The sequence below is a fragment of the Cibotium barometz genome, chromosome 15 (assembly GCF_041138505.1).
Source record: "Cibotium barometz isolate CiBa-2024 chromosome 15, ASM4113850v1, whole genome shotgun sequence".
Lineage (NCBI taxonomy): Eukaryota > Viridiplantae > Streptophyta > Polypodiopsida > Cyatheales > Cibotiaceae > Cibotium > Cibotium barometz.
In genome coordinates, this window is record NC_141060.1 from 32,583,568 (window position 1) to 32,608,430 (window position 24,863).

The 24,863-nt window shown below is 45.5% G+C and overlaps 1 protein-coding gene across 2 annotated transcripts in view; it reads right to left on the reverse strand.

The window, feature by feature from the left end:
* Positions 1-2,084: 2,084 nt before the first annotated feature.
* Positions 2,085-24,863, reverse strand: part of LOC147631188 (purple acid phosphatase 18-like) — a 44,550-nt gene continuing 21,771 nt past the window's right edge. The window contains exons 2-6 of one of the 2 annotated variants that reach the window (XM_086809515.1): positions 21,940-22,240; positions 20,537-20,913; positions 20,081-20,269; positions 19,882-19,970; positions 2,085-3,028 (exon numbers count right to left, since the gene is read on the reverse strand). In XM_086809515.1, coding sequence (XP_086665641.1) covers positions 2,839-3,028; positions 19,882-19,970; positions 20,081-20,269; positions 20,537-20,913; positions 21,940-22,240 — 1,146 coding nt within the window. In that variant the 3' untranslated portion in view covers positions 2,085-2,838. The remainder of the gene's footprint in view (positions 3,029-19,881; positions 19,971-20,080; positions 20,270-20,536; positions 20,914-21,939; positions 22,241-24,863) is intronic. The other variant, XM_086809514.1, reaches the window with a different exon arrangement.

Genomic DNA, 24,863 nt, shown 5'->3' on the forward strand with positions numbered 1-24,863 from the left:
CCCTATGGGGGGATGGGTGGCTATGGCTTTTTACAATGGGATGGCCGGAACTGTGCCAATTGCTGTAGTGTGGTGAAGGCTGATGAGATGAGCCTTGTCTTGTTAGGTGATTTACCCGACTAAATGATCAGCTGATAGCTTAGGTCGAAGGAATGCATCCAGCCATGCTGCAACTCTTACCTTCTAACCTGAAGTTTCTGATTTACGCTAATTGCTGCTGTAACCTTGAGAAATTATCCCTTCTTTGGAGCTTGCCATTTGCAGAATTCAGGGCTTCTATCCTTATCAATCTCTCCTTAATATTGTGCATTCCCTAAGTAATTGTTTGGTCTATGCCTATAGCTTATACCCCAGCTAATCAAACCCTAGTGGACATTGAAGCTTACACTCATGTTGTGAATTGGACATTGAAGCTTACACTCATGTTGTGAATGTTTAGACAGTCCTAAAAAAGCCTCAAATCAACCTATTGTCCAATCCAATTTAGCCTTGCCTCACGTTCATAGGATTAATTTCAATCTCTATGCTTGGGAACTTTTAAAATATAAAAGATTGAAGGTTTTAATTTAATTCTAAATTCACTCCATTAGAGAGTATACCTTTTCTGTTTTTCCTTGTTCAACTCTCTCATAGCCTTTCTTAATAGTGGGGATCGGTGAGACCATATTAAGTATTACGGCAAAGGTGAATTTCTCTTGGAGAAGATTTCAAAGCTTTCATTGGTGGATTTTTGAAGTGGGACAACCCTCATCAAATTCTCAAGGCAAGGACAAACTCCTGGTCACTATCTCTAGCTCTACAAGTCAAATTATGAAGGTCATCTCCTACAACTCTTATTCATGAAGAAGAGCTTTCAACTCCTCATTACATCATTGGAAGCTACATTGTACTCTAGGAGCTACCCACGCTCTAGAGTTTCCAATGCAGGTGATGTCAGAAGCCCAATCTCCTCCACATTACTTGAGTCCGCATTGGGTAAGTGGTGCTTCTTACTTATGGTCTGGAGGCCCCTTTTTTGCTCATTTTTCAATGCAAGCTAGGTCCTGAATGTTGGATTCTACACGGCCTTGACCAAAAATGTCATCATTTGTTGCTCCCAGTTGAATACTCTTGGAAACTCAATCCTAGGGATAGAACCACATAGAAATGTCTAAGACGTGGGAAGTAACAAAGAAACTTGGAATGGGGACTTGTATTCATTGTCTATTGTTTGCATCTAGAAGAAATTCCGAATGAGGATGGCCTCCCATCTGAGGGATGGATGCTGATCTTTGTACTTCAGATAGTGATCCAAAGTTCCCACTGATGTGTTCAATGAGGAAATTGATAAGGAGTTTGTGGGGCCTTGATCCACCTCCCTCCTTGGGTCCCCACTCGGTGACCAGGATGAAGGCTAGTGATGCAATCTTGGGAGAGACTGTGACCCACGACCCTAGAAGAGTCTAGAAATGGAGTAATAAAAAATCCCATGGGTTATTTGGGTTCTCGACCCATGAATGTACCAAGGTATCTGGAGTAGAACTTGGGTATTGGGCAACCAATGAACCAATGAAATTACACAGTTATTAGGATGGGCCTCTAGTGCAAGAAATCTTATTGTGAAGAAATTTTAGATTGGAATTGAAAATTAAAAATTGTTTGTTGACACTTGAGTAATCCATTTAAATCCATCCCTAAGGACCAAGTGATTGGATTACAAGGTCGTCGGATCTAGACTCGAGTCTCCTCCCAGTTGTTCCAAAATGGAATTGTTAAGCTCTAGGATTTAGTTTTTAAATTGACCCTAATTTTATAAACCCCCTTAGATTCTAAGGTAAGAACCCGTCAGGCACCCAGCTTAGCGTGAGAGTGGTTTCAAGAGGGGGAAACTAGGCCGCGCCTCACATTATTTGGTGTGTCAAATAACAAGAGGTTATCGACGGCCCGCCCCGAGTGTAGATTCTCCTAGAGCCCCCTCTTTTTTCTATCATGAGGGTTGTACTTATTGCTTCACTTCAGAGTTGCTTTTGCAGACGTTTTTTCTTTAATGACTATTATTTCAAAAAAAGAAGAAGTGGAAATTAAATAAGTATATTCAAATTCTCTCACTCATCAATGCTAAATTTCATTGGATAAGTAAACACCTCATATTCTACAACATAGGTCTCTTAGATCAATCAACATGGTAGAGTTTCATTTAACATGAGTGGCTCAATCATTTCAATAGATTAAGCTATCACAACCCCATTCAACTACTCCTCAAATTATGATACAAAATGCATAGTCTACAGACTACCTCAATACCTTACCAAAAATACACCTCGCTAGCCTTCCAAAAACGTTCTCAACTTGAAGAAAACAATGTCAGCGAGCTTAGTTTTGATTGAGCATGTAATTCAAAACCAAATGTGAGATTTATATTATTTAGCATGAACATATTGTAGAATTAGTGCCATTGATGAACCAAAACATTTTTAGGGCACGTGATAAGCGTTGATTCTTTTGTATTGTTGTTTTCTGTTTTGATCAAGTGTGGTTATGGTGAAACCACATTAATACATAGGAGGACAATGAGCCCATATGAGAATCGATGACACTCACTCATAGCCTGCACATGATCTGTAATGCAGATTTATGCCACAGCCTTTCTGCAGAGGCTCTTGAATCTTTACAGGACTTACAGACTTGTTCTCTCAAGTCTCTAAGTGCCATGAATCCGTACAAATTCAGTGAACTTTGATAATCCATATATATACTTCACCTCTACATCTTCTTCTTTTTGGGTTATCAAGGGTAAGCCATTCATGATGCTGCACTATTTATTTTATTTTACTTTTTTAACCTCGTACAAATCAAGGGTCAGCCCATTAATGATGCTGCACATGAATTGGCTGTCTTTGTTATCCACAGCTCATCACCCACAACTGCATCACTGTCTTGATTCCGATGCCAGCTCCAGTGTGCATGAGTTGAATTTACAACTTGTAGTATGCCATGACCAAAGCTTGCCTCACGATATATGGACCAATCTGGCTTTGGATTTAAAAACCTGCATTAAAAACCATGTGGAAGGTTCTCTCTCTCTCTCTCTCTCTCCCCCCCCCCCCCTATCAAAGTGCCCAAAACACCTCAAGGGACTTGTAAAGAGGTGGGATGAAATTATTACCAGTCCTTGCATGACGTCATATGTTAGAATCAGGGGAACCTTTGGGTTTGGGAAGTGTCAGTTTTGGATACCTTCATGATCCAGAGTTTTCAGTTTCTATCATGGCTTCAAAAGACCAGAAGGTCACCCTGATGCGTACAATAATGAACCAGATGACAAATTTGGCCTCTACATAAGCAGTGTAGACGGCAACTTGCGCAGCCTTGCTGCAACATTTTGATACCCAATCGGCTTTGCATTCCACTTTTGTGGTTGCATGTCACTCTCACCAAGCAACTGATCGATCTAGAGCAAAAAATGTAGCAGTTGGAGCATCAAGAAAGCCGGCATAATTATGAGGATCTTGCCTTAGCCTCACCCCTTCTTCTCCAGCCCTTGCCTTTCAGGTTCCCCATGGGTTTTGGTGTATTCTTACATGTGGCAATTGTTGGGTTTTATGCTGTGTATGCACCCAGAGGAGTGCTAGTGATCATCAGTAGATTACTGGGGCACTTTTTACTTCAGTTAGTGGAGGTTTTTTCGCAGTTTAGCTTAGTTTCACTTATAATAGTTTATAAGTGATTTGGTCCACCTGGCACACTTTATGGCCGGATCTTTTAGGTCACTTCATCATGTGGCTATTGTACTTCACTTTATCACTACTGAATACAAGAGTTGTGTTTACTCTCTCTGCCTCCCACGTTTTCTGTTTGCAGTACCTCCAAACCCTAACCCTAACTACTCAGCACCTTCATTTGGTATCAGAGCCATCAGTACAGGCCATCGCCATCAGCTGTCCGTACGATCAGAGCTGGTTCCCCTGCAACTGCTCGTACAGCTTCGCCTGCAACTGTCCGTACCCTGTAGCTGTCCGTACAGTTCGTCGACAGCTACACAGCTTCTCCAGCACAGACAGCAGTACAGTCCTGCGTAGACAGCCGTACAGTTGTCCGTATAGGCGACCTACACCTGCTGTGTACGTGCTCGCCCTGCACAGTTCAGTACCAGTCGACTGTATCTGCTACGCATATCTGAAGTCAACCAGTGGACTGCAGTTTCTGTACTGCATCTGCTGCGTGTATGTGTTCCGTACAGTCGACTGTACCTACTCCGTACAGCAGACCAGAACCTGCTGCGCCTGTTTCGAACTTCTGTGTACCTACAGTCAACTTGTACCTCAAAAATCACAGTTGTGGTAAGCTTTACAAGTTTTGAAATTTGGGCATTTTTCTTTGTGAAAATTTTCTGGCAGATACAGGCAGATTTTCTTGCAAAGAAATCTCTACAGGTTTTTTGCAAGGTTTTGGGTGCAGTAATTTTGGGCATTTTGGCACTGTGTAAGCCATTTTTGCTGCTCTACTCAGTCAGTGGTGCATTGTGTTGCACATTCAGAGGATTGAGAGTGCAGGCATATTTGGGTGAGCTGTATTCAGTGGAGTACAGTTGCTTTCAGGGTTGTTGCTATTGGATTTTTTAATACACAGGTACAACATTGTGCATTGGCATAATGGCAAATCAACAGCAGAGTGATGTATTCACGTATTTGTCTAAGGAAGACAAATTGGACGGCATGAACTACTCCTTGTGGAGTTTTATGCTGAGAAATGTGCTCGTGGCAAAAGGTCTTTGGGATTTTGTTAGTGGTGATGAACCACGTCCAGGTCCATTGGCTCCAGAGACTCCTCCCCAAGGGGGTGCTCGTGGACGAGGACAACAAGTACAGGCACCAGGTCAGCCATTGCCTGTTCAAAGAACAAATGCTCAAAAGACATGGGATGCCAACGATGCACAAGCCTTGTCACTCATTGCATTGTCAGTACAGAGGTCTATTATACCTCATATTCGTTCAGCTGGCTCTTCACGGAATGCATGGGTGACTTTGGAGCAGATGTATGCTGCTCGTAATGAGGCTAGGATCTCGTTTTTGAAAAGAGAGCTGGAAAATCAGAAAATGCATGAAGGAGATGATATGTGCCACTTGAACAAGCTGCAGGATTTGAGAGAGCAACTCATCAATGTGGATGAGATAATTCTTGAGACACAGCTTGTGTCCACCATTTTGAACTCTTTGCCAAGATCTTACTTGGCTTTTCATACCTCTTTGAACCTCAGCATGAGGAATGCTGTTGAACCCCTTAAGTATCAGGAACTTGTTGCTCTCTTGCTACAAGAAGAGCAAATCAGGAAGAATATGAATATGAACACAAGTGCTGAACAAGCATTTACTACAGGTCAAAAAGGAAAAGGCAAATCTCAGCCAAAGAGTTCAAATCAGAATTCAGGTGATGGTGGTTCATCTCAGGATACCAAGAAAGGTGATGGACAGCCCAAGAAGAAGGGCAAATGCCATTACTGTAAGAAGCCAGGTCACTACATCACAGAGTGTAGAAAGAGGATTGCCAAAGAGAAGGCAAAGGAATCTGGGATGTCTGTAAATGATGCCTCTAAAGATCCTCTAGAGATTGCTTCTTTTGTTGAGGACAGGGATTACTGTTTCTATACATGCAGCTATGATGCCTCTTGGTCTTCACAGGCACTTAGTATGACAGAGCATGCATGTACTTGGTATTTTGATAGTGGTGCTTCAAAGCATATCACATCTCGCAGGGATTTGTTTTGTCATGTAGGCCCTGCCTCTGTTGGCAAAACTGTTCAGTGTGCCAATAATGCTTCATATCCAGTTCGTGGCATTGGGGAGATTCAGCTCACAGCCATTGATGGCTCTATTCTTCGCCTTACAGATGCCTTATATGTAGCAGGGATAAAGAAGAATTTGTTGTCCATTTCTTCTTTAGCACACTGTGGTATGCAAGTCCACTTTGATGATGACAAGTGCATGGTCAGAGACAAAGCTAATGCTTTGACCTTGATGCTTACTTGTACATTATGTCATGGACTTTATCAGTTGGATGCATTTCAGCCAGTGGATCAGTCTGCTTATAATGCATTCACTCTTACTCCAGCTATGGTTGATGCGAAGTTATGGCATGCTCGCATGGGACATGTAAATTTTGGTAGTCTTATGCTTATGCAGCGACATAACATGTTTACAGACCTACCTCTTATGGAGAAGCCTCTAGATCACATATGTGAAGGATGTATTTTGGGAAAAATGCATCGGTTTTCCTTCCCACGTGATCAGGCTCTACGAGCAACTACAAAGTTGCAGCTTATACATAGTGATCTTTGTGGTCCCATGCAGACGAAGTCATTAGGAGGTTGCTTCTATTTTGCTACATTTATTGCTGGGTCTATCCGTTGACACAGAAATCACAGATATATGATGCATTTTTGACCTTTGTAGCACTTGCTGAAACAGAGTCAGGATGTAAGGTCAAGACTCTCCGTTCTGACCGAGGGGGGGAATATATGTCACACATGTTGAATTCCTTTCTTGAGAGTAGAGGTATCAAACATCAGTATACTACTCCTTATACTCCACAGCAGAATGGGGTTGTAGAAAGGAAGAATCGGTCACTCATGGAGATGGCCAGATGTATGTTAAAGGCAAAGAAGCTACCACATATCTTTTGGGTGGAAGCTGTCATGTGTGCTTGTCATATTTTGAATCGATGTCCCACAAAGGCATTGGTTTCCATTACTCCTTTTGAGGCTTGGCATGGCCGCAAGCCTTCGGTATCACATTTTCGTACTTTTGGGTGTCTTGCATATGCACACATACCCAAAGAGTTGAGGAGGAAGTTTGATGATAAAGCCAAAAAATGCATTTTTGTTGGGTATAGCCGTGAGAGCAAGGGCTACCGGTTATATGACCCACTATCCACTAGTCGGGATGTGATTTTTGATGAAAAATCAGAAATATCCATGGCTGGTTATGATGCAAATCAGGCTGAAAATGATGTGTTTGAAGGTCTACTACCTATGGAGTTTCATTCCACAGTTGGTGATCCAACTCATGAGGATACAGGACAGCCAGCAAATCATGAAGGTGGTGCAGAAATTCAGCAGCAAATTGAGCCAGAAGCTGAACCAAATATGGGGCAGCAAGCACCACAGGTCAGACACATACCTAGATGGTATTTGAGGACATTACAGGACAGCCATCTAGAGGGTCCTCTTGCTGGTCGTACTCGTAGGGAGACACGGACCAATGAGCATGCACACATCATGGATTTGAATATGGTTATGGCAGCCAGTTTATAGGATGATGATGAGCCTGATTCATTTGTGGATGCACGAGACAATGTGCATTGGAACAAAGCCATGCAGGATGAGCTTGATTCTATTAAAAGGAATCAAACATGGGATTTGGTTGATCTGCCCAAAGGCAAGAAAGCCATTGGTACTAAGTGGGTCTATAAGTTGAAAAGACATGCAGATGGATCCATTGAGAGGTACAAAGCCCGTCTAGTTGCAAAGGGCTATGCACAGAGAAGGGCATTGATTATGAGGAGACATTTGCTCCTACATCCCGTATGTCGACACTTAGGTGTGTCATTGCATTGGCTGCACATCGTGGTTGGGTTGTTCACCAGTTGGACATCAAGACTGCTTTCCTACATGGGGACCTCGAGGAGGAAGTTTATGTACATCAGCCCATAGGTTTTGTAGAACATGGTCATGAAGGGAAAGTATGCAGGCTGAAAAAGGCCTTGTATGGTTTGAAACAAGCTCCACGAGCTTGGTATACAAAGATAGATGCTTTCCTACTTACTCAAGGATTTGTGAACAGTCCATCAGAAGCCACTTTGTATGTAAAGAAAGAAGAGAAAGATCTGCTGGTCATCAGTCTTTATGTAGATGATCTTTTGCTCATGGGATCAAATGATGACAAAATTGCAGCTTTTAAAGAGATAGTGTAACAGACATTTGACATGTCTGATTTGGGGCTCGTACACTACTATTTGGGCATACAGTTTGTGCAGGATAACAGAGGCATTGGGTTGTTGCAATCTCGGTATGTTGCTAAACTTCTGGAGAAGTTTAAATTTCAGGATTGCAAGCCTATTAGCACTCCTATGGAGCCTGGGATGAAACTGTCACTACAAGATGACAGTATTTCTTTTGATGCCACTACATATGCTCAGGCTGTTGGGTGCCTTATTTATTTGTGTACTACACGGCCAGATATTCAGTATGCCGTATCTTAGTTGAGTAGATTCATGCACAGCCCGCGATTGTCACATTGGCAAGCTGTGAAGCGTGTATTCCGGTATTTGCAAGGTACCTTGTCTCTTGGATTGCTTTATCCTAAGGGGGGTGACATGCAGTTATACGCTTACAGTGATTCAGATTGGGCTGGTGATTTTGATACCAGACATTCCACTAGTGGAAATTGTTTCTTTCTTGGCTCTTCATGCATTTCTTGGCTAAGCAAGAAACAAACCATAGTGGCCACTTCGTCTTGTGAGGCAGAGTACAGAGCAGCCTACACTACTACTGTTGAGTGTGTCTAGCTGCGTCGTCTCATGACTGATATGGATATTTCAGTGGAGGAGCCTACACCTATCTATACTGATAGTCAGAGTGCCATTGCTGTGGCCAGGAATCCTGTGTTTCATGCTCGCACGAAACACATTGAGATTCACTATCATTTTGTTCGGGAGAGACTCCAGGCAGGTGATATCAGTCTGATCTACTGTCCTACAGATCAGAATGTGGCAGACATCTTCACCAAGGCATTACCACGTCCGAAATTCGAAGCATTCCGCACTGCTTTGAATTTGTTTCCTTTTGGTGGATGATGTACAGTGATCACATATCACTCCAGGGGGGTTTGTTGGGTTTTATGCTGTGTATGCACCCAGAGGAATGCTAGTGATCATCAGTAGATTACTGGGGCACTTTTTACTTCAGTTAGTGGAGGTTTTTTCCCCCAGTTTAGCTTAGTTTCACTTATAATAGTTTATAAGTGATTTGGTCCACCTGGCACACTTTATGGCCGGACATGTGAACACATCTTTTAGGTCACTTCATAATGTGGCTATTGTACTTCACTTTATCACTACTGAATACAAGAGTTGTGTTTACTCTCTCTCTGCCTCCCACGTTTTTTGTTTGCAGTACCTCCAAACCCTAACTCTAACTACTCAGCACCTTCAGCAATGACAGTCCCTCTGACGCTGGCGTATTGTTATCTTCATTGCGAGGGATGGAGCCCCGAATATGCCCAGAACAGGGCTAGAGCAGAGTGGGCCTTCATTGAGGGCAAGCTCAGTGAGCACCTCGCTCGCATTTGACCACACACAGATTGCGACTACTCTTCTTCCAAACCAACTTCCAAAACTCTCCATGGAGAGGGTGCATCGAACAGGCCTCACTCCTCCCTTGCATAGTCATGCAGATTATCACTTGGAACACTCATGCAATGGCCGGAGCCCACTTCTGTGCCAGGAGAGGTTCTTCTCTAGAAGATTCAGAGAGCCTTTGTCAAGGGCTCAATGGATATTTTGCTCCTACAGGAGCACCATTTGTCGGCAGGATGCATCCGCAGAGTCGGGAAGATCTTGCTGGGCTGCAGTCACCACACTTTCTGGTCACCCGCCTTTGGTCCAGAGGGGAACCAGGGGGCTGTTTGCATATCAAACAGTGAACAGTTGCTCCATTCAGTTCTGGACTTGGGCACCATGGTCCAGGGGAGAGCTCAGTGGGTGATAATCACGATTGGGGAGGACTGGGCGGGCTTCCTGAACATTTATGCCCATTGCCCCCATCAGGGCGTCAGGATGACAGATTTATAGCTCCCTCAGGCAGATTATTGGTGCATGAGAGGGGACTTCAACATGCTAGAGGACCCTGTGGACAGGCAGGGACGAGGAGCGGACACTCTCTCGACAGCTGAGTAGTCAGTACTCTGCCGGGAATGAGCTGATTATCACCATAAAAGGATAGGATCCCTAGCATCTACCTGAGTTTGGATGCACCCACCAGAGCCTCCATTTTTCTAGGTCCGACAGGAGGATGCATGGACTGAACCTCTCCTGCATTGACCGGTTTTATGTGGTTGAGTTAGCATGTAGAACGGGAGGTATGAGAGGCAACCACGTTATCCGGCCATTCCCCTGTCCTTCTTCACCCTTAGTGACCTGAGAATCAGAAGAGTGCCCGCATACCTGAGGGTTTGGTTTATAACTTCGGGATTGTCACGTAGACACAGTAGATTTGGGGCACTCTCTCACCTTCAGGCAGGGGTCAGCTGTGGCGGATTTAGATGTGGGGCTTTTAGAGGTTGGATTGCTCTTTACAGACAGCAGCCCAAGACAGACTCATCGCTTTTTGAGCGTAGGAAAGGAGCTTGGGCAAGAGCCTCATCTCCCTCCAGAGACTGAAGGAGCAGGCTCCACATAGCCTATGGCTAGAATCGCAGATGGAGACAGTCCGCACGAGATACAATCGATGGAGGAGAGGAGAGGAGAGGAGAGTGGAGTACAGGTACCATGCCTGCGCCTCCTCCTGGTCTCAGGCAGGCACCAAGGTCACACAGGGTTCCTTCGAGCTTCCAGGCCCTTACCATCGCCATGATGGGGTCCACAGGCTGAGTCGTCTAGATGGCACCATTGAGTCAGATCCCCCCTCCAGAGACTGAAGGAGCAGGCTCCACATAGCCTGTAGCTAGAATCGCAGATGGAGACAGTCCGCACGAGATACAATCGATGGAGGAGAGGAGAGTGGAGTACAGGTACCATGCCTGTGCCTCCTCCTGGTCTCAGGCAGGCACCAAGGTCACACAGGGTTCCTTCGAGCTTCCAGGCCCTCACCACCGCCTTGATGGGGTCCACAGGCTGAGTCGTCTAGATGGCACCATTGAGTCAGATCACCCTTAGGTGCAGGCCATTGCCACAGATTTCTACAGAGCTTCTCTCGGCCAATCCCCTCACCCCCTAGATTGAGGTTGCCAGAGATAGAGAGTGGCAGCACACAGGAGAGGTGGTCTCCCCTGAACTGCTGAGATTTTTGAGCTCTCCAGGGGCTCCCAGTTTTCCTCTTCCTTTGTCATTGGGACCTCATGGAGGACGGCTTCTAGGCCACCTTCAATGAGATCATGGCCAGTGGCCTCATGTGGAGGGGCTCTCAAAGGGGCTCATTCACTTGATCCCCAAGGAGGGTGGTGATGATCATTTGGAGATAGACAGTGATGCCCACCCTCCTTGGCAACGCCCGCAAAATCCTGACCAAAGCCATCAGCTGCTACAGCCTCACTTCCCAAATTTGATTCATAGGCTTTATCCAGGATAGGTGCATCTTGGATAACATCTTCACTTTTTGGGAGGCAACTGCCACGGCCCGTTTGTGTCAAGAGGACTTGGTTGTACCACTCTCGGACTTTGAGAAAGCCTAAGACAACATGGATTTGGCTTTCCTCAAGGGCACCATGCTTAGGATGGGATTCCCAACCGGATGGATGCAGGGAGTCTCAACACTTTATTCTGCTGCCCACAACCAAGTCCTCATTCAAAGAGCCAAAGGGGATAGGTTCCCAATTACCAGATCTGTGCGGCAAGTGTGTCCACTCGCCATCTTCCTCTTCCTCTTTGTTGCTCAGGCTATGAGGAGTTTCTTGGCCTCCTAGGGGACTAGGCTTGAGGGTCTCCGCTTCCCCATCCGGTTTCAGGAGGAGCTTCTAGACTCTGAGTTTGCTAATGATATTGCCGCCCACCTCTCAGAATCTTCAGGGGTTCGTGCAGTCTATCGAGGTCTTCTACATGGCGTCAAGAGATCAGATCAATTGGCATAGTTGTCTGCGGGACGTGTACTGCACCACAGGTACGTAAAAACCGACATGAAATGGGATGGGCATACAGACGAGATCTGGGATGTTTTTTTTTTTCAAGATAGTTCGCTGCGGCCGATCGATCGGTTTCGTTGCATACCTGGCCGGTATTGTATGATCAAAAATGACTTTTTTTTTTGCCGTTTTTTCTCACCATTTTTGCCAATTGTTTTTTCTGCCCGGCGCTTGTTTGTAGCCATTTATGGCTGTTTGCTTTGCCATTTGGGCCTTGAGGCTTGGCTATATAAGCTCTCTCTCAAGGCTTAAGCTCTCTCTCTCTCTCTCTCTCTCGTCTCTTCCTCCCTCCCTCCCTCCCTCTCTAGCCTCTAAAGCTCTCTCCCTCTCTCTGCCCGCCCAGCCCTTCAGCCTGCCATTCTCTATTGCACCCTTGGCCTGCCCACCCTTCGCTCAGCCCCCCAAGGTAGCAAGACAGCGTGCTTGGGCCCCATCTCTCTCTTTCCTCTCTCAAGCACTCTAGGGCCTACTACCTAGGTTCTCCCTCTCCTCCCCCCCCCCCTCCCCCCTCTCTCTCTCTCGTTTCAAGCTCTCTCTGTCTCTCTTTGGCAATGAGGTCCGGACTCCGGAGGAAAGGAAAAGCATGAGACTTTTGCCTTATATATCACTACGGGCGAGAAACCTTCCAGTACTTTCGGGACATGGAAATGGACAAGGGCAATGTCCTTAGTGAGGGAAGTTTTGGGTTGGCCTCTGATGATGGGAACGTCTCTAGCAAGGGCATTCCTTTCCCTAGTGATTCCTCTGACGAGAAGGACTAGAGTCTAGTCTAGATATTTTTGACATGTTGTGAGCCGTGACTAGTCACTACACACTTTTTTGTATTTACTATTGCAGGCAGCAGGCCGCGGGCCACGGCTCTTATTTATGGCATGCCGCATGTATATGTTCACCATTCATGACTCTTTATACTAGTGTTTTAACATGTTTCTAGAATCTAGTTTATGACAATTTCTCTAGACTTTACATCTCTAAATGTGTATTAATATCTGACTGTACCTCAATCGCACTTATTTTTCAAAATTTAAAAGTTATGTACTGGTACCGCACTTTCGTTTCGTATGTCTCGCATAAGTCGTGTGGTTTTTGGATATAGAGAAACATCGGTATCATGTGCATGGCTATGGTGTTGGAGGTGAGCTGTGCTAAGGTGGGTGAAGCCTAAGTATACTCATAATGATGAGAAATTTAACTAATTAAGCTTTAGACTCAATTTCAGTTAGGTTACAAGATTGAGACTTGGTACTCATAGAAAGACTTGAGAGCTTGCTTGATTTGATTGCTTGAAAGTGACCCCTTTTATATGAGGTAGGTACATCTTGGCTTTGTTAGCTCATGTGGGACAATTCTTGCTTGCTCATGTGGCAACTTGCTAGACTTACACTCACTCCCTACCTTCCTTGTGCTTCATGGCACCATATTTCTCAATATCCCCTCTTGGTGCCATATTCTTAGGCTACTGCAAGGTGATTGGATTAAGGTTTACAACTCCAATACCCCCCTTGGGTGCTTGATTTTCTACTCTCAGGTGGTAAGTCTTGGTTACAACATGTCATCATCCACCCTTTGTGCCAACATAACTACTTAAGGTGGTGCATAGGCTTGGGTAGTGAGGTTTGTTGATGTAGCTATTAGAAGAATCTGTCATTTAGAAATCTCCTCTTTGCTCGATGAAGACTCTATGTAGTTGGGAATCTCCTCTTTGCTCGATGAAGACTCCATGTAGTTGGGAATCTCCTCTTTGCTCGATGAAGACTCCATGTAGTTGGCTTCTTGGTTCTTGCTTGATTTTCTACTCTCAGGTGGTAAGTCTTGGTTACAACATGTCATCATCCACCCTTTGTGCCAACATAACTACTTAAGGTGGTACATAGGCTTGGGTAGTGAGGTTTGTTGATGTAGCTATTAGAAGAATCTGTCGTTTAGAAATCTCCTCTTTGCTCGATGAAGACTCTATGTAGTTGGGAATCTCCTCTTTGCTCGATGAAGACTCCATGTAGTTGGCTTCTTGGTTCTTGAATCTGCATTCCTCTTCTTTGTGCAATGGTCACACTTTGGCTTGTGCTTGAGTCTGCATTCACTTTGCTAATGTCCCATCCTTCCACAATGAAATCATTTCTTGGTGGTTTTGTTGAAGAGCGTGTTCCACAGTTGTGCTTCCCTCCTTTAGCTCTTTTTTTTCTTCAAGAAGAGAGGAGATACATCCTTCAAAGGTTGGTTTTGGCAAATTTTTCAGTGTAGTCACCAATGCATTGTACTCTTTCGGCATGCGTTTTAAGAGAATGATTAATGCATCTTTATGTCCTATCTTGGCATCTTGGCATTTATGCCATCTAGTTGTGTCGTCGTGCTTTTCATCTTGCTAACAAATTGTGCTAGTGACTCACTGAAGTTTATTTCAAGCCCATAGAATTCAATTTTCAGATGAATTTTTTGATTCTTGGCTTTAGTTCCAAACACTTGACTCAACTTTTCCCATGCATCTTTAGCGTGTTCCTTGGAGTCTATGTGATGGATAAGATGAGACACTAGGTGTAACTGAATGAATGGAAGTGCTCACTCATCCGTTTCTACCCACTCATCAGTGGGATTGGTAGTTCATTCTCTTTAATGAGTTTCCATAGCTTTTTGTACATTAGAAGGTACTTTATTTGTGTGGCCCAAGTATGAAACCCTTCCCAAGTGAATATCTCCACACTCGTGTTAGTGCTTAACCCCATCGTGCGAATTCAACCACAAGGGGAACGAGAGGTTGGATTAAGCTGAGATTAGTGACCTTAATGAAGTGATTACTGCTAATGAAATTGGAAAAAAAATGACCTAAGCTCAAAATGGAGAGGCTCATAAGGAGAGGAGAGGCTTTGATACCATGTTGTGAAACATGAGTATCATGTGCGGTAGCTTGCTAGACTTACACTCACGCCCTACCTTCCTTGTGCTCCATGGCACCATATTTCTGAACATTGGGATGGATCCTCACCCACCCCGACTTGGAGACTAGTTGATCATTTCAGTGGATTCCCCGTTGCACACTGGTCCGATATTTGGGATGTCATTTCGCTAGTGTAGCAAATTGCCCCTCTTCTTCTACATTGGAGCACCGCACGGCTCTCCCTCGCTTTTGCCAAGTGCTGGTGGCCAACCAGGTGCTCATGGCCACCATGTGGTACATTAGCTCTTGCTGGGTTTTCTCCCAAGCACGGCTCAGGTAGGTGGAGAGGCTAATCGGGAACTTTCTCTGAGCGGGCATAGACAGTCGTCTTGTGAGGGCCAAGGTGACTTGGAGGGTTATTATTCAGTCCCAACATCGTGTTGGGTGGGGCATCATCGATCCAACTATTCAGTACAGAGCGCTCTTGGGCATGTTGGTCGTTAGAGGCAAGGGGTGAGTCCTGGAAGGCTTTCCTCATTGCTAGGATCTCGGCCTGCACGTCATGTCGACTGTTTGGAGAACCTTGGATCCCCAAACGTGCGGTAGATCTTCACGGAGGCGCGAGCCCATGGTCTAAGCTCCTCCTTTGAAGACCACTTCTTTGCGAAGCTTGGGGTCACCTCAAGCCTGCCCTCACCTAGTTATCCCCGACCACGAATGAGGAAAGACTTCGCTAGCCCTTGATTTGGAGCCCCTTCTTCAGGGTGCCCTTTCAAGCCCTTGATTTGGAGCCCCTTCGCCTCTTGGGCACTGGTCCTCTGCTTAGTCGGGGAGAGTGCCCTAGCTTCGGGAGCCTCCCCCCAGAGACTTAGGATAGACGCCTTGCAGGGATATGGGGTTGCGATCAGATCACCCTCGTCATCGACTTTGATTTCCCCCATCAGAACCGAGGACTACTAGAGTTGGACTCTGATTTCCCCCATAAGCACTTTCACTCGACATGATTTCCTCTAGCAGTCCTCGGTTCTTATGCGAGGGCAAGCGCTTATTTTTTCTCAGGCCACAGAGGACTACAGTAGTGGATCGAGAGTCAACCTTTGACTCACATCCAATGGGATCTGGCGAGTGGGAGTGGCAAGCCCCCTTCAGCCCACAGAGCCCGACCACACCCAACATGACTCAGCGAGGATGGGTCGCAGAATCCAGATACATGAGATTGATGGCACCCTCACAGCAGCAGACCATTGGGCAACCCAAGGCATCTCTTCTCGCTTCCTCCGAGATTTTTGGAGGCAGCTGTGGGATAGTTATCAGCCTAGGAAGGTCACTCTTCCTCTGGCTAATTAATTAGCCCACCATATAGGCACCTGGTTGGCCATTGTGCATGTGTTGCAGCCACCCCATGGAGTTGCAATGGCACTGCCTTTGAGACTATCCCAAAGTGCAACAGGTTTGGCCGAGGATCCTTTGCTTGTACACAAGATGCGATCACATGGGGGCCAGTTACCTAGGTGACTGAGGCCGGCCCTGCTCTTCTCTTCATCAAGTGGGCAGGCCCTCTGGTTCTCACTCTGTAGGATTGATACAGTTCCCACCCCCGACAGTTTGGTAGAGCCGTGGTCTCTAGGTACCATCCCGAGATGGGAGATCAGCAGCAGCATAGCTGCATGTCAATGTTTGGTGAACTCGTTCTGCAACGAGGCTATCGAGGGCACTCACACCCCTTCAGCTATGTCCATCTGCTCCATTTGGACCGACATTATTCATACCCTCCGTGGCCAATGGGGGAAGATGGAGGGCAGGTCAGATAGCATCCATAGACGGCAAAAGGCCTTCCTGCACACATGGCACATGGGTCCCTTTCTCACTGATCGGGGGTGCGAGACTACTTGGCATTATTGGCAACCACACTATTGTGAGCATCTTGATAAAGGCATGACACCCCTCTAATCCAATCCTGCGAGAATCCCATGCATGAAAGGGTACCTTCAAGGAAGTCCCAATCCACTTTGTCATAAGCCTTCTCAAACTCTAAAAGTAACATGGCTAGGGGCTGGCTAGGGGCTGATTGTTTGCCTTAGCTTCAACCACCTCCCAGAAAGAGAAGATATTACAAAAAACACTTTGTCCTTGAAGGAACGCATTCTGTGTATCATGAATCACAGTATGCAAAACAGGTTGCAACCTCATGCTCATTACCTTGGCGAGAATTTTGTAGACTGTCACAAGCAATGTGATATGTCTCCACTGTGCAATATTCATCTTATCACCATCTTTAGGAATAAGGTGGAGAAGACCCTCAGGAAGGACAGATGGCATTGTACTTCTGTTCCACATCTCCTATAAAGCCAGTGTAATCTCATCCCTGAAGTCGTCCCAAAACCTCAGAAAGAAGGTTGGGGAAAGACCATCATCCCTTGGGCATTTACCATGAGGTAATGCTAGGAGTGCCAGCCTAAACTCCTCAACAGAAAATGGGGCATCAAGTGAGGCACACATGTCATCCAAGATCAACTGAGGCATGGAACCCGAAACCTTCTGCTATGCTCTCTCTGTGGGGAATGAGCCTCTGCTGAGAGGAGGTTGCAATAGAAGTCGGAAGCAATACTCCTGACCATATTAGGCTCCGAGTGGAGCACACTGACTTTCTCTGCTAGGAGATAGACCATGAGTAGCAAAGAAGTGTTTGTTGCATTATCTCCCATCTAGATCCAAAAGGACTCTTGGGCATGATAGTCATATTCTCCATGCTGCTCCGAAGAGTGTCCAAAAGGAATCTTGGGCATGATAGCCATATTCTCCATGCTGCTCCAAAGAGTGTTGCAACTCAGCCCTAACAATGCATAGAGTGTCTGGAATCCATTAGGCATCATGATTCTTTTCATTTTCCCTCTACAATTCAGATAACCTACGTCTGACAGCTTGCTCTCTATCAATGACCTCCTGTCTCCTAGCCAAGGCCATCCTGTGGTAGAAGTCAAAAACACACTCCAAAGCCAAAACCACACTTTGTCGAGCATCAGGGGCAACACGAGGCCTCCAAACATCCACCACCTTCTCTGAAAGCTCTGCATCCGAGAAACTACTCAGGAATGCACACAGAGGGAGGAGAACTCTTGACACCCTCGATCTTTGATGCATAGTGCTACTGGGCAATGGTCAAATGTTGAGGTGCCAGGCGCTATGATTGCATAACCACCTCTGTCAAGACCCCACTCATCAACATAGAGGCGGTCTAGTTGGGCATAAATGCATTACCCTTTATCAATAACCCACTCGTCAACATAGAGGTGGTCTAGTTGGGCATAAATGCAACCTACATCTCTCCTTCGGTTGGTCCAGGAGAAGAGGAGCGAGTTTGGCCTCTTGTGGATGTCATCCTCAACCAAAAGTCCCTGCCATGTACAGAAAGAATAAATCTCTCCCAAGCTGCTCTCTCTAAGGTGTGAACAATGCCCTCATTGGGTTGCTCGACCATGTTGAAGTCCCCTCCAACAATCCACTGGTCTACCTGAGGGGGAGACTCTGATGGCATATTAGGGATATCAAAATGTCAAGTTTCATCCCTTCTTGCATAAGAATGACCATTGTGCTCTGGCAAGCATAATGACCCCATGGCCAACGATGAAGGTCGTCTGCCATCTCTGAGCATAACCCAGCACTGTTCGGTCTGGGGTGGAGCAGCAGGAGGCACATGCTGTGCAGGTAGCTGTTGTGCCTGTCTACCGGGTATCTGTTGCTCACATCTACCTCTTCTCTTCCTGATTCTAGGACACTCCCTAGCAATATGGCCCTGGTGGCAGCAGACACAGCACTGGTTCGGTTTCCTTGTAATCTCCATCCTCTGTCTAAAGTGCAAGCCTTCCCATCTGGTCTCTTGCAGCAATACATGATCCTCGGGGATGGCTGGATCAGAGACAAGAAGTGCAACTCTGGGTAACCCATCTAAGCTGGCGGTAACGGCTTTTGAGGCAGATGAGGGTGGACCAGGTAGTGGAGGGATCTCCAGTACCAGGCTGAAGGCAGCTCCTATTGACTTCGGCAAATTACAGTAGGCCCTTGGGAGGCAAGGAAATCAAGTGTGAGGCATCGGTCTTCTTTCACTAGATCAAAATCTGTGCGATACCTGAAGAGAAAGATCCTTCTAGGACCGAGCGGAAGGGGACTACTAGCCAAAGCCCGGAGTGTGGCTCCTGGTGATCAAAGCCTACTTGGAAGAAACCCCTACCAAGTAGAAATACATCCATGTTCTCCATGGGGCTGCCAGAAGTCCCGCCCTTGAGAGCGGACAGGGTGGGATCCATAAATCCTACCAATAACGTTGCGCTTAATTTCCTGTTCAATGTGAATCTGCAAGGTGTGGAGCTCATCTTGTGAAAAGTTTATGGTTCTTCCGGCTGAGGGGGGTGAGAAAAGATTGGTATTGGAAGAAACCATAATGCCAGTCAAAGACGGAAGATTACTGTATTCCGTACTTTAGACTGCAGGCAGGAGTAAGGGAGGGAAGAGGGCTGCAGGTGGAGGAAGGCGAGCAGGAAGAGGGCGGAGGCGGACAGGAGGAAGAGGCGGCCATTCTCCTTGCCCCCCTCCTCTCTGCACTTTTTTTCTCCAGCCGGCAGGAGAGCAAAAGCGCAGAGAGGAGGGGAGCGAAGTGAAAGGCAGGCAGGAAGGGATTTGTGCAGCAAAGAAGGGGGGCAGGAGCTGCTGCACAGGTGCGCAAGCAGGGAAGGTATTGAGCAACAGTATGGGGAGCTTCCTCATGTTTGCAAGCAGGGAAGGTGTGGAGCAACAGTCCTCATGTTTTCAACATTTTCACTTTCCAATCACGAAATGTTAGACTTTGCTCAAGAAATTTTTGAAGTCAAAATTTGGTTATTGAAATCTATCGTATCTCAACTTTGCTAGGATTAAGACTCAATTTGGTCAATATATCCATGTTGCTACTGCATGTCTTACATTGCATTCAACTTCTGCAGATTAATTTTGGTTATGTCTTTTCTCTTTCCAAGCTTTAGTTCTATTTACATTACAATGTTTAGCTCATTTCAAGACTTGTCCCTCAATAAGGTTGAAAAAGCATTCAAAATCACATAGTCTTTAGTTATTTTACTGGTAGAGGCAAGGCAACAAGAAGATTACGTGCGAGCCAGCCCTTCTCGGTTTCCACCATCTCCTATTGTGATATGACAAATACCACAATCATCAGTTGTCCAATTGAAAATTCTAGCCTGCAAAGGGGATTCAAACAGCAGCACATGCATGTACAAAGCATAAGTAAAAGGCATATTGTGAAGCAAAAATATGCTTGGAAAAGAAAGCATAAAGAGTGACAATTTACCATGCGCTCATATGCATGGACATGACCTGCAAACATCAAATCCACATTCGCTTCCCTCAGAATAAGCTCCATGGACTTTCTCATCTCCTCACCTTCACCCTGATGTTCAGAATTGCTGCTATACCATGGTGCATGAATGACTCCAATCAACCAAGGAGTTTTGCTTCTGTCTACTTTAGCCAAGTCAGCCTGAGAAAATGTGAAAGCATGCAAATCAGAAAAGAACAATTTGAAGCACGTCCCACCAAACTGCTGCAGCTCAAAGTCTAATCATGAAAACATCAGTTCTTTCAGCCAATTGCTTCTTGATCCTTAGTAGGCACCACAGCCATGTTCATACAAGTAAATTCTCATCAACATAACATGCATGTTGCATACTAACACAAACCTATACATGTCCATGTAGAAAAGGCAGGAAAGCACAAAGGGCACAAGTATACTGAGCTGTTGACTTACCAGAAGCCATTTGTACTGATTAGAGTCTTTAGTGACATTAGCATAGGAGCCAAGCATAAGGAAATGTACACCAGAAACTTCAAAAGAGTAATAGAGATTTGAATCTGAACTGCTCTCTTTGTATGGCATTTGCCACCGTGTGTTGTAAGCTCTAAATGGTTCCAATATAAGTGGAATATTCTCCACCTCATGATTTCCTTGGGTAACCATCCATGGCCTTGAGCTTGCCAAGGGCTCAACAAGCTTTCCAAAAGAATCCCAGAGAGGCTGATAATAATCAGCATAAGATAGATCCCCTGGCAGTATTAGCACATCGTAATTTGCCTTTTGAATGTGATTCAATGTTGATGAAGTCCACTTTGTCTGGCCAAGGTCGCCTGTTTTAAAGGCACAATTCGAGTAGTCAAGGCTGAGATAAAAATTCCTTCCCACTACTTTCTTGTAGACCAATAAAACCCATCATGCAAGTGGGCTAATAAATGAAAAGCTTTTTCTGTAAAGCAGCAAATAGTAATGATAAGATATTATACTCATGTGGCATTCTTCAACGATGTTTGATCATTCCCTATATCACCAGCAGGCACACAGAACTAACAAGATCTGTGTATATTGTCATAAAGACCATATTAGGGAGTTTGGGAAAATCCCAATTCCCATTTCGTAAGATTAAATAATGGGGAGCATGGTGAACCCTTTATGATAGCATGCATCTCATGTAGAACTACTAGTGTTGTCATAGTGTTAATAGAGATAGATGATCAACAGAAGTCAAGCAAACACAAAACGCACACTAATAATCCTAACCCTTATCCTTGTGTTATGTACAATGAATGACAGTACAACTGAATGTTCAAAGTACGACAGATAATCAATTTCATGTTGATCTCAGCCCGAGAAATTACAGATCCCAAACTATTCCCTGTCAATGTCTACAAGGCATTCTTCTTCTTCTTCTTCTTTTTCTGGAGTATTTCATTATCAGTTATATGGTCAGATGCTACTCATACCCTAGCAATTATCTAGAGTAGATAACAACTCTAGACAGGATGCTTTCATGTGTATATGGGGAGAGAGCCCCTTCCATGCTATTGTATTGATCTACCAATTCTGGATTGGCTCCGCCATCAGCGACATATTTGAGGGTGAATTCTTTTGAAAGGAATCCATAAGCTGTAAGAATTTTCTTTGGAAAAAAACAGGACCATTACTTAGTTCAATTTTGAAAAGTGCTGCAGTGCATTCAACCTTAGTAGCTGACACAAGGTGTATAGCAACACTCCAGTTCTAAAATTTATAAGCCTTGCCTCTCTTTCTAGAGAGAAGAAAAATTTCCCCTGCCAATTCAAAGCTCATACATATTACCATTCTATCAACCAAATTAAAGCAAGGAAGAATAATTTTACCAGTAATTGCAAACGTGATTGAAGTTTGTGGACCAGCAGCAGGTGGTGTTTTGAAGCTGTACTCTGAGCCAGCTCCTCCACACCTGTAGTAATAAACAGTGTTTGCTTCTAAGGACCCGAGAACAACATTGTGAACACGACCAGACTTATATAATAGGAAGGTGTAAGAATCACTACTCCCATCTGCAGATCTGTCATATGATCCTGGAATTGTTCCATACTCCACACTAGAAAGAGCAGAAGAACTAGCTGTGACCCAGGAGACCTTGATCTGATTAGGTCCAGCTAAGGACACATGCACCTACAGTTTTCACAAACAACAAATCACTCTCTCTCTCTCTCTCTCTCTCTCTCTCTCTGTCTCTCTCTCTCATGAGCTCGTTTTAGGATTTCAGGCTGCGTTTCAGGGTTTTTCCTGCATTTTAAGGTTTCAGCATCATGGTTGCCTGTGTTTTAGGGTTTCTACCTGCTTTTTAGTGTTTCGTCTGCACTTTAGGGTTCCTTAACTATGGTTTCCCTGTACTTTAGGGTTTCTACCTGGGGTTTTGCTGCAGTTTAGGGTTTCTTTTTCTGCTTTTTACGGTTCAGCTCCTCTCTCTCTCTCATGATTGGCCATTATCTGGCTAAGGTATACGGATCCATCTTGGAGCATGAGACGGTGGGCAGAGAGGCAGGGACATAGAGCAAATGGACAGGCTGGTTTTAGGAGGGGATACACCACACTGGATCATATACTCATCCTCAGAGCTCTTATTGAGGAGGGACGAGCACGAGGACGGAGGATATATTATTGTTTTGTGGACTTCGCAAAGCATTTGATACGGTACCACGTGCGAGGCTTATGAGGAGACTACAGGATATTGGTGTCCCTGAGGAGATGAAGTGGGGAGTATACACTTTGTATGAGTCAGTGATAGGTAGAGTACGTGCCCCAGGGGGCTTGTCAGATGCAGTGAACAGTACTATTGGGGTGAAGCAGGGCTGCCCACTTTCACCCACGCTCTTTGGGCTATACATTGATGAGGTCTCAGCCTATGTGGATAGATTGGGTGGGGCCCAGGGGCGAGCCTAGCTGGGGTGTTGATACCCATCCTACTATATGCAGATGACATTGTGCTTATCTCAGACACTCCTCAGGGACTACAGAGACACTTGGATGCATTGCAGTCCTTTTGTGTGGACAAAGATCTCACAGTGAACCTTAGTAAAACCAAGGTTATGACATTTAATACCACACAAGCATGGGTGACTAGAACACAGACGCAGTTTATGTTTAGAGGAGAGCCAGTTGAGTATGTTAGATCCTACGTGTACCTGGGGGTGACCTTCAGAGGGCCGCGGTTTTCTCTGAGGGAGGCAGCAGAGGCTAGACTAGCACGAGGATTTGCAGCTTTGGGGGCACTTGAGAGACAGTGCGCAGACATACAGTTTCAGGAGCCACGCACGAAACTACGGCTATTTGACACTCTGGTTACATTGACACTTCTCTATGGAGCAGACATATGGGGGCCTAGTCTTTTCCATAAGAGGGAGCCATTGGCAGGACAGGACGGACCAGAGAGAGACTATTACGATGGATGGCAGCATATGGAGAGGCGATTAGTGATGATTATTGCACGCATGATTCGGAGCAAGTCATCTGTACCACATGAGATCATCAGGGCACAGATGGGGGCTGCCCCAGTGGTTACTGAGGCTTTGTTCCGTGCAGTTACTTTTCTCCATAGAATATGGGAGCTCCCTCAGCAGAAATACCCTCGCCTAGCACTCACTTCCTCCAAACAGCTTGGAGATGAGGGAGACACCCAGTGTTGGTATGCCCAGATGCGCACATGGCTGGCCTTGCATGGCATGAGTATTGATGCACTCCCGCCTTTTGCTTACAGCCTGGACTGCCCGTTCTTAGATCTCAGCCATTCAGAGCTGAATCGGGTGATCAAGATGGACATTGTGAGACTAGATACAGAGAGGACATGGGTCAGGCCCCCACAGCCGTTGGGCACGAAAATGACACACTACCATAGTCATTTTCTACACCTCTCATTGGACGGGTTTATTATACACCATGCTTACATGGACACACACCTCTCACATGGTATTCGGAGTGCTATTGGACAGATTCGCACCTCTTCACACCGGCTGAGGATAGAGACAGGTCGATATGAGGATATATCACTAAAGGTCCGCATATGCCAGCTTTGCCATCAGGAGGTGGAGTCGGAGGAACACTATATATATCGTTGTATTGTCTACTATGAGATCCGAGGGAGGTACCACTGCCTGTTCTGTGAAGGCTTTGGACCTTTGTGTCGGATCATGCCATTGACCTCTCGGCCCATTCACTACCATTCCTCTCAGCTCACCTCTTTTCTTTGTGAATCGATTCACATTCTACCCAACATACCACAGCCAAACCACCATCGGGGTCCCTACCGCAACACCAACAGTATGATGATGAGTGCCAGGCTTTCCGCTTCAGCCTCTTCTGACAAAAAGCATGCAAGCAGCTCACCTCATCCTTAAGCAATAAGATAAGCTTTGTCGCACCTTCTTGAGCAAAAACAGCAAAGAGGCATGGAAGGAGCTCCAAGAACGTAAGTCAGCCACCCCAATTACTCATCCCAACATTTGGTTCCATCATACCTAAAATCTTTACACGTCCAACATCAGCCATAGTATCACTTCATCTCAGCCACCCTGACCCTGCTAAGCCACCCTCTATTCATAATGTCACTAAGGCCATCCATAAGCTTCACCCTAGATAATCCAGGGACCATGAGGACCTTTCCGTTGAGCACATCACCCATGCTTGTGACCCCATTGCCCCTCTTCTAGCTGAGCTATTTAATAGGGTACTCTATCATGGTTTCCCACCCTCTTGATCATAGTCACATGAAAACCCGTTTTGTTCCTTTACAAAACAC